This window comes from Calidris pugnax, unplaced genomic scaffold (genome assembly GCF_001431845.1).
Source record: "Calidris pugnax isolate Ruff unplaced genomic scaffold, ASM143184v1 scaffold188, whole genome shotgun sequence".
In the NCBI taxonomy this organism is placed as follows: domain Eukaryota; kingdom Metazoa; phylum Chordata; class Aves; order Charadriiformes; family Scolopacidae; genus Calidris; species Calidris pugnax.
In genome coordinates this window covers 3,414,506-3,428,051 of record NW_015091257.1, presented here as the reverse complement: position 1 = coordinate 3,428,051, position 13,546 = coordinate 3,414,506, and the positions used below count along the sequence as shown (strand labels likewise).

Below are 13,546 nucleotides of genomic sequence, written 5' to 3'. Positions count from 1 at the left end.
TTTTTCTTAGCATTTCCATTCAATTCTCATTGAGCGATCTTTAAGATATCTCCCCCAGCAGACTACAACTCTAGCAGCAGAAATTAACTGCTGCTTTTAAAATTAGAACATGTTGTGAAATTACCCATTTCTGTAAGCTCTTCATTTAGCTCCTGAAGCCAAAAGATGTCCATGTCATCCAAGTCATAGCGACACACAGATTCTGCCAATTCCAAAATGTTGATGTAACCTGGTTCTGTGGGCTCTTGGCTGGAACAGTGGATGTATTTTCTGGGTCGTGTATACAGTACTTCTTTCACCTTTTCTGCTACAACCCTAGAGTGAAAGTTAAAAAAGAAATAGAGAGTTACAGCTTTTTAAGAGCCATCCTTGAAAGACATTAAATATTTGCTGTAAGTGTGAAGAAACCTAGTGTTTCATAGATTTTAAACTAGCCAGTAAGTGTAGCCAGGCTAGGGAGACAGGATGCTGTAAGTGTCATTTCTTCACATGAAATGTGCTACTGCACTGTATGTCGCTACATATACAAAATCCTTTTTAAAATGTAAGCCTGTGCGTATGATTTTCGATTTAACAAATGCTACTAGCACGATGATGCAAGTGTTTCTGAAACCCACAGAAAGTATTATGCACAAACCCTCTACAATCTTTGTTCCATATTCTTCTCAAATGATGGAAAGAAACCTTGCCAACTGATTTCTTGAAAATACCAGCTTTTTCACAAAAGCTTAATTTATTCTACTGCAGTGTGTGTAGCAGGGGGAGAAATGCTTGTTCTTCATTTGGGATAAACAGTCTGCCCTTATTTTATAAATGACATTTTATCCACGTTACGAGTATTATTTTCGTGATGTAAGAACCATTCTAATGCCAAGCAAAAACGTAAAGGGGAAAAAACAGCTAAAAACCATTCAGGAAGCAAGAAATAAAAATATTGGTGTTTTCAATCTTTTGATTATTTAAGAGATAAAACTCAGCATTTGATTAGTAAACTAGCCTATGGGAATGGAAAGACTAACCTTAGTTAGATAAAGTCAATCTTTCTCTGAATTCAATGCAAGAGGCCCTGCATGTGAAAGGAAGCCAGGGAGATACTGAATGGAACGGTGCCATGTGTGAGCAGCTCTGCATGCTCTCTGGAGCTAACCCTCCACAGGACAAGGAGAAAAGAAAAGCTGTGGGAAATAAGGCAAGAGGAGTAAAGAAAGGAGTAGGCAGCAGTCAAGTAGTATCCCTCATAATTCTTACTGGACAATGTGGGTTGTCAGCGTTAGCACAAACAATGTTCTTCTGCCATTCCTCTCCCCCCTTCACCTTGCTCATTTTTCCGTTCTCATTCCCTTGTGAGCTTTTCTTTTCTATGGTCCAGCCAAATCTATAGCAATTTTTCCCTCTAATGTAATACTGCTGGTATGAGATGCAATATATTTATTTTTAATAACTTGGTACTGACAATAGCCCCAGTGGAAATTAAATTATGCTGGCATCAGCGCTTTCACTGGACAATTCATTTATCTTCGTCTCGAAGACCACACTGGCAATAACATTTCTATGTTGAAACACACTCTATTTCCACCAGGAAAGGTTGCAGGACTACTGGGCTATGTTTTCCTAGTCTAAGCACAGTGTGAGAGAACAAAAGGTTATTTATTCATCTCCTGAAACTGAGATCACTGAACTTCTGGAATGTTAAGCAGCTATATGTGGCAAGAGACACCAGAAAGGGTTAAAGCTTTGACAACAATAACCAAAATTACACAGAGAAGTAAGTAACTTTATCAGGTATCAGTAACTACTGTGTGCCTACTGCTCTATACCTTCATGCTTTATAGAGGAGCCTTTCAAGGAACACTTGTAAGATTTAGGTTTATTTTTAATTTATTAAACTCGCCATACTCAAATGAGAAAACAGATTTTAATCCATAGCACTGTGTGACTCAGGAAAAAAGATCCCCCTTTAAAAATCACAATGTAGATACTTTAACAGTGTAGAGATAGAACCAGATCTGGACTAAAGTGCCACAGAAATGTTTTGCAAATTGGTACTTGTTTGGTTTAAGAACATGCCTGAAGGTCGCTGGATTGGAGATTTAAATATAACAACACAGAAAAGCCGACTGCATTCAGACTACATCTTCTGTAAGTTGACATTTTGTACACATGATCTGTGTCTGATCACCAGTACCTGAGAGAAGGCTGTGGAATAGTTTCTGGACTGGCTGGAACTTGAACCCCTTTCTCCCATTCTTGTTTCCACGTGTCCGCAAAGATATAATATTCATCAGGGTTAACATGGTGAGAATCTGGTAGTTTCATGGCACTAATGAGATCCTTGCGGAACACCTGCAAGAAACACCAGGGGAAAGAGTGGCTTGAGAAAGAGTGTTGAACTAAAGGAAGTCGTAGGTATTTTTCTTAATCAACACTGAAACAATGCATATACCTTGATTTTTTTTTTTTAAACAGTACCAACACACAAACAAGTCAATTTGAAATTATGTACATCATTAACTCTCAGTGTTTCAGATGCAGTAGAACAGAGTTTACACTAACTCAAAACCGTGCTGCTGCCTGAAGGCTTATCTGAAGGAAGAAGGCTGTTACAGGCAACCAGGGAGAGAGGAAAGAGGCCTGCATCTGATTTAAGGCTCCTCACCACATCACTTTCAAACAGCTTATTTTACTTGCCAGTCTGTAGGCTTTAGCCCAACTTAGATACAAGGTAGCACATCCTTTTCTTTCACTCAGTTTAGCTACTTTAAACTGTCATATTCATCATGGGCTACGAACAGTTGCCATGGCGAAACTGATGTATAGGCACTTGCTCATTTATTAAAGCCACTTCAAGTTTTACTGGTTGGGATCTCTGGGATCAAAGATGAAGAGCTGCCTTTGCTGAGACACGAGACCCGGGTTGCTCTGTGCCTGAAACCCAGTGATGCAGGCACAGCGACACAGCCCAGCCTCAGCATCCTTTAGCAAATCCATACGACAAAACACCACGTCAAACAAAGCAAACCCATCAGTGACAAACCTCCAGCCACAACATTCCACTCTTGGCTCAAGAAGATTAAGTTTTTATGAGCATGCAAACATGATTATCAGTCATCTCAAAGCTCACTTAATGTCAATGTCTGCCAAATACAGGTGTATACAATTTAAATAAAGGGCATACGCATCCTTTGTGGGGTTTTTTTTTTTCTTCCACTGCTACATTGCACCAGTTTAACATTCATAAAAGCAAAACAGTGACTGCGGCTTGGTGTTAGGGAGACATCACAACTAATTAACTGTATTATCATAACAAGAAATCAAATCCTCAAAGGGCAATAAAAAGAAACAGAAAATATCCCTGCAATAAGCTGTGGCAGGTTGAACCCTCTTCTTACTAATTCAGTTTTATAGCCAAAGAGTAATAAAATATCTCAGAGCCAAATATCTTCATGTACCCTTTTCAATTTGACAGCACCAGACCGGTTATGCCTACTGCAAAAATTCTCAGCTGTTCTTGGAAATCATCAAGTAAACATTATTAAAAATGGCTCTATGCTAAAAACGGGTATTGAAATAGGCTGCTGGTGACCTGGAACATTGGTGTTACTTCCTTATGTCCTACAACTGCATCTTACGTGGGCTCCGGGGAGAGCAAGCTGACCGAGGGAACTCAAAATCAGAGCCTCAAGGCTCTCTTATTTGCTACTGATGTGTTATCTGCTTTGGTTCAGATCAGACTGTTTGCCGTTGTCTTCTGTGTAAAACTCCTCAGGTACCTAACAGGCCTGCATTAAAATCTGAATGACAACAGTGACAGCATTAAGACTGCAAGCATCCATTTTTTTCAAAGCAGCATGTGTACACACCAAAAAAACCCAAAAACCAGTAAAATCATTTATGCCACTTAAAAGGCATTTTCATTTTCTGTGTTACAGGTACAGAACCAGGATTATGAGGCACAATTCCAAAGAACTCCAGAAGCAAAAACCAGTCCAATAAATGAGACGTGCAACGACTGGTTTAATTATCAGAAAAGATATTCCTCAAACTTTATCTGAGGTAAGTGCTTTACAAACTACTTTTTAAGCCACTGACAGAATATAGGAGTGCTTCATATGAAACCCACTATTTTTTAAACACTAGATGAAAAACGCTATTAAAGGCATCAGCATTCTAACTACATTGCTTAGCAGCAAATTCATCTTCTGATCATCCATTATGTATGTGAACCGTATCATCTCTATTTTTAGAGCACACACCCCCTGGAGCATGGACTTTTTTGTTGTGTTTTTGTCTGTTATACAGTACTGACCACACCATCACCACACAGCAATATTAAGTTCTCTGCTTCAGATTCTAAAATTTACAAGAGAGGTACCACCGAAGGCCAAAGATTTAACCAATATAAACATCACTGTTGAAACCTTAAGGAACCCCAAAACTCAAGGAAGATTTCCTAAGAGTTGCCTATTTACACTTGTGATAACTGTGCAATTCAGTATTTCTTGCAGACACTTGGAATCATTACAATCTCCAACTCTCATCATTCTTCATTTCTTCACATGTGGCCAAGCAGGTTCTTCCAACAGTAAAATACTCTCAGAGGACAACGTATGAGAACACTCACTCTGTATTTCCTTTGTTGTGGAAGCAAACCAAAACACCCAGGGGACCCAGAGTGAGTTTTCTGACAAATCAAGTGAATTTTACTTCAGCAGTTAGCCTCAAGGCTATGAACTAATCAACAAAGAGTAGCCACGTGCCTCCAGGATATTGATAGCCAGCTTTTCCTCAAGGTTGCTTCTTTTTGGACACTTATTTGAAAAACAATATCGCTCCTTTACTAACTGTATCCATAAAGCAACAACCAGTCTGCTCCACAGCAAGTACTCTCTCCCCTCCTGGCAAGGACCCCCTTCACTTCCACAGTTGGGCCATGAAGTGCAGTGGTCATCTTTCAGTCACCCCAAAGCAGTTCTATTTCTTACCGTACATAAAACAAAACCCTTTGGCTTGATTTTAATATCATCTGTAATATCACACATAGTGAGAAGACCTGAAACATGAGCGTGCCAAGTCTAGGCTAATAAGACATTCCTGTCTGGAATCACCCCTCAAGAGCAGACTCAGGTAGCTGTGCCTGTCTTTACCACAACAGAGAAGAGCCTTACCCATTGCAGCCAGCAGAGCCAGGACCACTGCACACCAAAGTGGGAAACTCCCCACTGCTGTAAGCATTCACAGAAGTTACTGTGTGATAGTGGGATTTTTAAAAAAATATTTTTAGCAATTGAAGGCACGAAAGAAGAGATGAGTTTTAGCCCTGCTTACCACACAAGACTGCTTCGTCTAAACTTCTCATTCCATTTTCCTGCCAGGAATTTTTAGTTTTGGCTGAAATCCGTGCAGCATTTAGTGAATGACGTCAATGAAAAATGTGTTTTTTCTTATGTCATCATCATCAACATCTTAAGCGTTTTTTTGAGAAACTCTAATAGTTATTTCATGCTTTAGAACTGGGGCTTAAATCAAGAAGAGGAGATCTTGTTCCTCGGTCAAGATTAGCTTTTTGCATTGCAGTAAAAGCCTACCTGGATTTGCTGAGGCAATGAGAATTTCCTAGTTACCTCCACAGAGACATGCTGCCATCTCAAAAGCCTTTAAAGACTAAATTCTACAAAAATTCTCCAGAAATAAGGATGCTCTGCTCCCCCATGGTACTAATACACCAAACAATAATGATATCATGGAGCTGTAGAAGGAAAGATATGGTTCATGTGTTTTATTTGTTTTTCAGACTTCTGAGTCCAATTTGGAAGTTATGTCAGAAAAGTATGTCCAGAGAAAATTAACTTCTTAGAATCCATTTATAAATGCTATACCAAACACTGTCTATGACTTTAACCCGAACTCTTTCTGGAAGCACTCAATGAAAATTCAATATGTAATATTTCTCACAGGACGCTCCTGTGCTTACTCTGTGAACAAATCAAGCCCGTGAAACAGACAACACTATTTTGTGTGAAGTATCCTTATGCACTAAAGATATCAGGGAGGATACAAGTAATCTATAGAGAATTACAGTAAAATAGTAGCATCAAAGAAAGAGGGTGGGTCTTGACAATACAAGAGCATTCCACGAACCCCATCTTTGCTGAACAATTCAAACATCAGATCTGCACAGACTGTCAAAACACCTTTTGCTCATGACCATTGCAAACCTAAAACCCCATTTAAAAAAAAAAAAAGAGAGAAGAAAATAAAAAAAAAGAAAAAAAAAAAGAAAAAAGAGAAAAAGTCAAACATGTTTTCCAATAACCACATGCAAGCCACTACTGAAACCGACTGATGTCATTGCTCATTCACCTTGTCTTGCCCGAATGCATGTGTGAGAGAAAACAAATAGATTGTGTCATCTCTTAAAAATGGAAAGAAAACCAGTATTTCTTCTTGTGACACTCTGAGCTTTTTGGATATTTTGACCACCTGCTTACAAACCCCCACAAGGCTAAGTCGTGTGTCACAGGTGCCTAGGCCACGACTGGGAACCACACCTCACAGGTTTAAGGGAATTCTGAGTTAACGGCTCTGTTGTTACAATTGGAGCAGGATTTCTGCTGGATTGCATCCAACTGCTTCAGTCCTAAGGCTTCCCCTGCTCCCAGCAGAGCCCCAAGCGAGTCAGCAACACGTGTTTCAGATCCTCATGTCCACTGCTGAGGGAGCCAGAAGACCCACTGCTCCAGAAACACACAGCCATGATTTTTAAAAGGCAGGAGGGAAACTACTATGTTCTGTCCTGTCCCCCCGCAGGAGTATACTCTCAGGAATCTTTCACAGAAAACAGCGTGGAAAGAGGGCCAATATGCTCTCTTAACCAGAGAGAGGTGAAACAGCTCATGTTTTCCTGGATTTTTGGTCTCCTTCACAAGCCATCTTGAGGGCTAACTTTGAAATGCCTCATGTCAGGCACTCAAACTACAGTGGGCCCTTTCTGTAAAGCCTAAAGTAAATTACGCAAGAGTTTTTCATCATGTTTGGAGTCAAATCTTTTTTTTATTCACCTTTGAAAGGATCCCAGAACTTTTTAAAATTCCCATAAGCATTCAGAGGCCTTAAAGTTTACTCTACTATTGTAGCTCTCAAGTAGAACACCCTCAGCAAAATTTAAACACACTTATAAAGCAGCAGTTTACACCTAAAATCACCTCGTAAATAATAAAACAAAAGGCAAATCTTGGTAGGACCAATCACAAGTGTCATATAGCCACACAGTATCTGAGCACAGTTTAATCTTTGTATAGACATTTCACAGTATGTGCAAAAGACTCCCCATTTACAAAGGATGAAGCACTAAGGACAATATTTGGTGTGCTCATCCTGGAAAGGAATAATTTTTCTTATTAATATGTTGCGATCTGGGCATGAAGTATCTGAATTAAAGCACCTTATTAGAGAAGAGTCTGGAGACTCAAAACAGGGTGGATTTTTTTTTTGGTTGGCTGGAGTGTTTTTTGGCAGCAAAGTAAATAAAAGGCAATGTAATTTTAAAATGGAAATGAAGCTACAGTTCTAGGCATGTATACTGACTGGACTGAAAAGCTTGATATGTTGAAAAAGCTGGGACAGACAGGAGTAAGTGTAGCAATAAATCTGTAGTTCTCAAACATCCACACAATTTGGACACGCACTGCAGTAAATCCTGATGTTTGAACCCCTACTCCCTAAAACTATTTTTATGGATTATCCAGGACTCAAGGAAATGAAATATTGTGCTTTTCTTTTAAGTAACCATGAATCTTCCTAGCCTCCTTTGCAGGCATAAGAAAAGCCAAGAAATCAGCTACTAAACCAACCCTACCTAGCATGATGTCTCTGACAGTATTCTCATAAGCCAGAAGAATGTGCAAGAACACGTCAAGTTTCCTTCTGGTTGCTAATCAGACATAAGCTTCAGGTTTTTGGATTAATCCTAACAATCATTTTTTTAAATGGTATTAATTTATACAGATATTTAGAAAAATCTGTACTCGTTATCATCTGTCCAATTCCTTTTTTAATCTTGTTTAATTCTCAGTCTCAACAACTTCCTGTCGCAGATGAGCTTCATAGTATAATTACATGATGCATGAAAAGGATATCCTTTTAATTGCTACAGATTTCCTAACTTTTGGCCTCATTCATTTTCCCCCGCTTTTTCTTCCCAATTCTTCTCTCACAAGGATGGACAGTACTTAAGCTCTACCTCCGCTGTTTCCAGACCATTCATATTTTACTGTTACAGCTGCTCATTCAGTTCCAAAGGTAAAACAGCGCAGCCTTTTCATGAGCAAGTTTTTCCATACCCTTATGCATTTGGGTCACCTCTTGCTGAAGAGTTCAAACTGCCTAAGTACCTCAAAGCAAAAATAGATCCTAAAAATAACAAATGAGCTTGCACCTCTGACTTACATAGAAATATTGTAGATTTATATTTTTTTATCAACTAACCCAAGCAGGCTGAAGAGCAGGTCATTGAAACCCACAAGGCACATTCAACAAAGGCCTTGAGAAGCCTGTACACACGTCCAAGTCAATTCAGAATTTTTTAAGGTAAGCACATCCATAAAGCTAACAGTCTACTATTCTGTGTTTGTTATGGTTTGACAAACCCACAATAATTTATTGTCATTTAGACAAATTATTCTATCATTTGATGACCCCTCCCCACCCGGGAGGGGGAATTAGAGAAAAAAATAAGGAAACCCAAGGGTTGAAATATAAACAGATTTAATAGAATAAGACTAAATAATTAACCTTAGTAATACCAAAGGAGCAATATTGATCCCGATACCAATATAGAATCATAGAATCATCTAGGTTGGAAGAGACCTTTAAGATCATCTAGTCCAACCATCAACCTAACAGACGGCTTGCTTTACAGCACACAGGGATGGCCTGCTCCTGCACTTTTAAGACTTTCTCCTTGAAAACTGTCCAGCCTTCCTGGACTCTTCTGCCTGTCGAGCAGGCTCTTGAAAAGACCAAAGTCTGCCCCCTGCGAGCCCATGAGGGCAGTCCTGCTGGCTCCCCTCCTTGCTTCCCTAAGAATTGAGAACTCTATCATTTCATGGTCACATATAAAAAATATACAAGGATTATACTCAGCAATTATACCCATAGGAAGCTGTGCACTCCCAGCAGTGGACAGCAAATGTGGGACACTGTGAGTGCTACTTGGGGACGAAGGGAAGGCCCCAGAGGTCTGGCACCTGGACAAGAAGTTCTCAAAATCACAGCCATCAACGAAGACAGAGGACTCCTCAGCAAACTTTCTAATTTATACTGAATGTGACATTCTTGGTATGAAATAACCCTGTTGATGTTCATGGTATGAAATAATCCTGTTGGCCAGCCTGGGTCAAGCGCCTGGGTCTCACTTCTCCTCACGCCTGCACCTGGTGAGTCTGAAAACACTGAGACCTTGAAACCATATACCATGGCTGGCTATGAAGTAAATATTTTCACAAATTCAGACACTAGAGTCTTCTGAAAGTGCAGTTTTCCCAAGCATTAGAAGAGACCTTATTGAAAAGTAAAATTACTGAGAAATTAGCCCCGTGTCGCTCAAACCAGGACAGCAGGGTACATGCAAAGTATTATGATTTAACCACGTTGCCCATTCGCTCACAGGACAAAACCGACCACTTTCAAACTGCAAAAAGAATCCATTTTCTGCCAAGCGTCTAGTCTTACAGGGTGCTCCCCGGGATCAAAACCTACGATTTATGTGGCAGTTAAATGCCACTAAAAAAAAAGTTTCACATACCGAAGTAATGAAAGCAGACCATTTACTTGTGGAAGACAAGCTACATTTCACATGATAACACAGCTGTCACTATGAGCAACAAGGGATTAAAAAACTACTATTGCTGTGAGATTCAAAACCCAATTTGCGAAGAGAGGTAAAATACTGGCATCTTATATGTGAAGGGTTAAAAAAAAAAGCACAATGCTAACTTAACTCCTTTACAGTTTCAAGAGGGACAGAAAATTGGATAAAAAAAATGAAAATCTATATATAACCTTGAATGTTATAAAGATCTCTTACGCTCTTTTGTGACCCCACTAGCCTAAGGGAAAAGAAACGGTCAGTCATTCAGTAGGGTCCGGCTAATAGGTTTTCCCTGCAAGAATGATTCCAACTCCTCTGCCACCATTTTCTGCTGCAGCTTCCACGGAGACAGGAAACTGCAAAGTACAGGCTTCATGCTGAGCCAGACATCCAAATGCCTCCTACCCTGCTACTCCCACACAGCCTACTGCTCGGGCCTGCCAGCCCCTCCTGGCTACGTTTCAGTCCATGAGGGGCAACACCACAAATGGCATGCGGCCAACATCATCATAAAGGTCTGAAAAACTGCTATGACCGATACTTCTGGTGTCCCTGTAACCTTAACGCGATTTATTTACTCAAAGTAAATGCTAAAGCTAATCAGATAGCAGAATTTTTAAGTCACCATTTCAGTAGTTTGTAGTGGATTGTAATCCAGACGAGGAGCACCAAGAAAGAGCCACAGTCTTGCTTTTGAAATTATGCAGAGAAACACCATGGTCTGAAGAAGCATTGTTACAAGCTTGCCTTGTTCTCATCTTCTTCTCCAGGGAGACAAATGGTTAAGCAGACCACAGGTCCAACCCAGCAACATCCCTTCTGCATTGATGTAAACCCCTGAGGTAAGGCAAGCCTGGAGAACGAGAGCCTGACTTTGCACTCTAACACTGCACCTCTTTGCCCCGCAGTAACTCCAGAGGACCTGGCTCCACTGAGACCATCCCTACACCTGGGGCACCTGGGAGGCAATTCAAGGCAGAGCAGTCCTCAACTGCAGTCATTCATCATTTTTTATAGGCAACCACAGAGGACCATGGCACATACAGACAAGTCCTGTGAAGCAAGTGACAGATACACTAACTTGCTTGTTGGTCACAGTACCAAAACCGAGCTTCTGTTTGGAGAGAGAACCCAGGTACTTGGGTTGGGCTGGAGATGGTTACGGAAGTGGAAAAAAGCCTATGTATTCACATGGAATTTAATTGAGAAAGCCAGGCTTACTGGTATGAAAAAAAAAAAAATTAATGTATGAAGACCATGAGCAAAAATATTCCCAAACAGCTATTTATAACTTTGACCTTTTAGATTTTCTGCATCACTAACTCAAGAAACAGCCTGCTGCCTGGCAAGCAGAGGTGAATGAAAGGAGCGCAATGCCAACTTGTTAAAGAGAGCCCTTGCTAAAGGGATGCTGTCAGCCTGGAATTTTAAATTTCCATCAAATATATATCAGGCAACTATTACTACAAAAAACTTGTGGAATTACAACATGATTTTTGGAAGGGTGAGCGGTGGGGTCTCCTTTCAGTCTTTGCTTTACACTCTTGTCACCACCTGGTACATAAATAATCAATTTCAATGCTCTGCTGACAACAGCATTTCATGTAATACACTCTCCAACATATGCTTTTCAAGGGGTTGGAAGGAGTGCTTTCTTCTAGCAGAAGGAAAGGAAAAACTGGAAGGATAGCCAAGAGTCTTACGTACAAGCGGTAGAGATTATTACTGTCACTTTCCCTCCCATTCCCTTTCCCAGAGCACTTCGTTCAGGTTCTTTTAAATATTGTGCTTGGGACACTCCTCCAGAAGAGGGCATATTCTAAAGCTTGAGATTTATTTCTTCTTTCACCCCCCCTACACCCCACCCACCGGCTTTTTCGTTTTTGGGTTTTTTTTGTTTGTTTTTTTCTGGGAGGGGGACCTTAAATGAAAGATGACAAAAAGATCCCAGTATTACTAGAAAGTTGATGTTATGAAAGACATTTCCTTATTTCCAACTGTATATTTCACATTTCATTCTTCAAAGTTTCATATTTTCAAGCATTAAAGGACTCAAGATTTTGTCTTTGAACAGGTAGAGCGCAGCAAAGATCTCAAGAGGAGGAAATGAAAACATTGCTCAGTTTAATTCCTAGAAGTTACATAAACAGAACACTTGTATGCTATATACATGGACCACATCTTCATAATTATTGTTTATTATAATGTACATAGGCACATAAAGACAGCATGGAGCAAAGGCAAAAAAACCCCCCAGTAATAGGACAATCCCTAAGAGGAAAAGGTACAAGAAGAAAGCTGGATGGCTGAGCAGAAAGAAGGGATTGGTAAGGGACTAGCACTGAGGTGTACTTGAAACAGCAACAAGTCTGCAATGTATGAGTTTCAGTTCCCATTTCCCCAGCTTGGCTGGTAACAAAGCTACTGCCTAGGCAAACATGAGCAACAAGTACAAGCCCCAGCAGCCACAACCTGTTTTAAGATAAAAATTCTTACAGAACCATAATCCTCAGACCAACATTTTAAACGTAAAAAAAAAAAAAAAAAAAAAAAAAAAAAAAAAAAAAAAAAAAAAAAAAAAAAAAAAAAAAAAAAAAAAAGTAGACATCTTTTCTTAACCTTCTTGGTGGCTGTAAATGTAACACTATGTAGCTAGTTCTGGCCAATTTTGCTTTTATTGAAACATTCATGCAAGATTCAAAGGAATCAATGATTTTTCTTCAATTAACTTGCGATAAAAATTATGCCTCCAAAGAAAGGACATATTCTCTAACATTTACCTTGTTCTTACCAAACCAAACTCATCTAGTCAGCAGCATTTAGAAAAGAAGCATCAAGTATGTTTGCTGAATAGCTTTTGCTGCACAATATATATAGTTTATGCATCCTCTCACAGGAGTACCTAAACAGGTAAAAAGCTGCTGGTATAGTACACAAAATTACTTCTGGGACAAACTCAGCTTTAATTTCTAGAGAAGCAAAGTGGATTTTGTCAGTCTTTTTTTCAGTAACCTCAGGCATCAACAGTCGTACTAGCACGTTGAAGGACTCATTAGGAGAGAACGTGATAGCAAGTAAGGGGAATTAGCTACATAAAACATTTCTCCCATCTGCAGTTATTATCCGGCTTCAGCCCTTAAGAAAGCAAGCATCAAATCTGGAGAAGGCAGCCAACAAATCCTCCCCAAAAAGGGCTACCAGTGATATGGCTGACAGGAGAGATTTGAGCATTGGTCTCTGCATTAAAAGCCAGTTTATTCAATTCGTGGATACAGATCCAGTGACAGTGGTGATGGGTTTAGAAGTCCTAACAGGTGGGAATGGCAGAGTAAAAAAGCTTTATTGAGGGTAAAAAGCCAAGAGTGAGAAAGTGGCAAAAGATGAATAAGCATGTTCATACATACCCTGCCCACTTCAGTGTCCCACCATTATATCCTAAAGCTAAAATAAAGCATCCTTCTCATACCATACAGACCAAACACTTCTTTCTGTGGCGTGCTCTCAAATCATAAGGCCATCCCAGTTTTTTCAATTTCAAAATGAGACTAAATTTCAGGGGAAAAAAGAACTACATGTTGCTGTCTGCAAATGCCATAAGTCGTTTTGGGACATCAAACAAGAGCTCCTATAATACTCGCGCAGTGGGGGAAACACAGTTTCACGGAGAATTTGACAGGT

General features: G+C 39.8%; 1 protein-coding gene across 1 annotated transcript in view; it reads right to left on the bottom strand.

Moving 5' to 3' along the window:
- Positions 1–13,546, bottom strand: part of JADE3 (jade family PHD finger 3) — a 54,914-nt gene that overhangs the window by 22,184 nt on the left and 19,184 nt on the right. Inside the window, exons 4-5 of the mRNA XM_014960446.1 lie at positions 2,186–2,343; positions 125–315 (exon numbers count right to left, since the gene is read on the bottom strand). Coding sequence (XP_014815932.1) covers positions 125–315; positions 2,186–2,343 — 349 coding nt within the window. The remainder of the gene's footprint in view (positions 1–124; positions 316–2,185; positions 2,344–13,546) is intronic.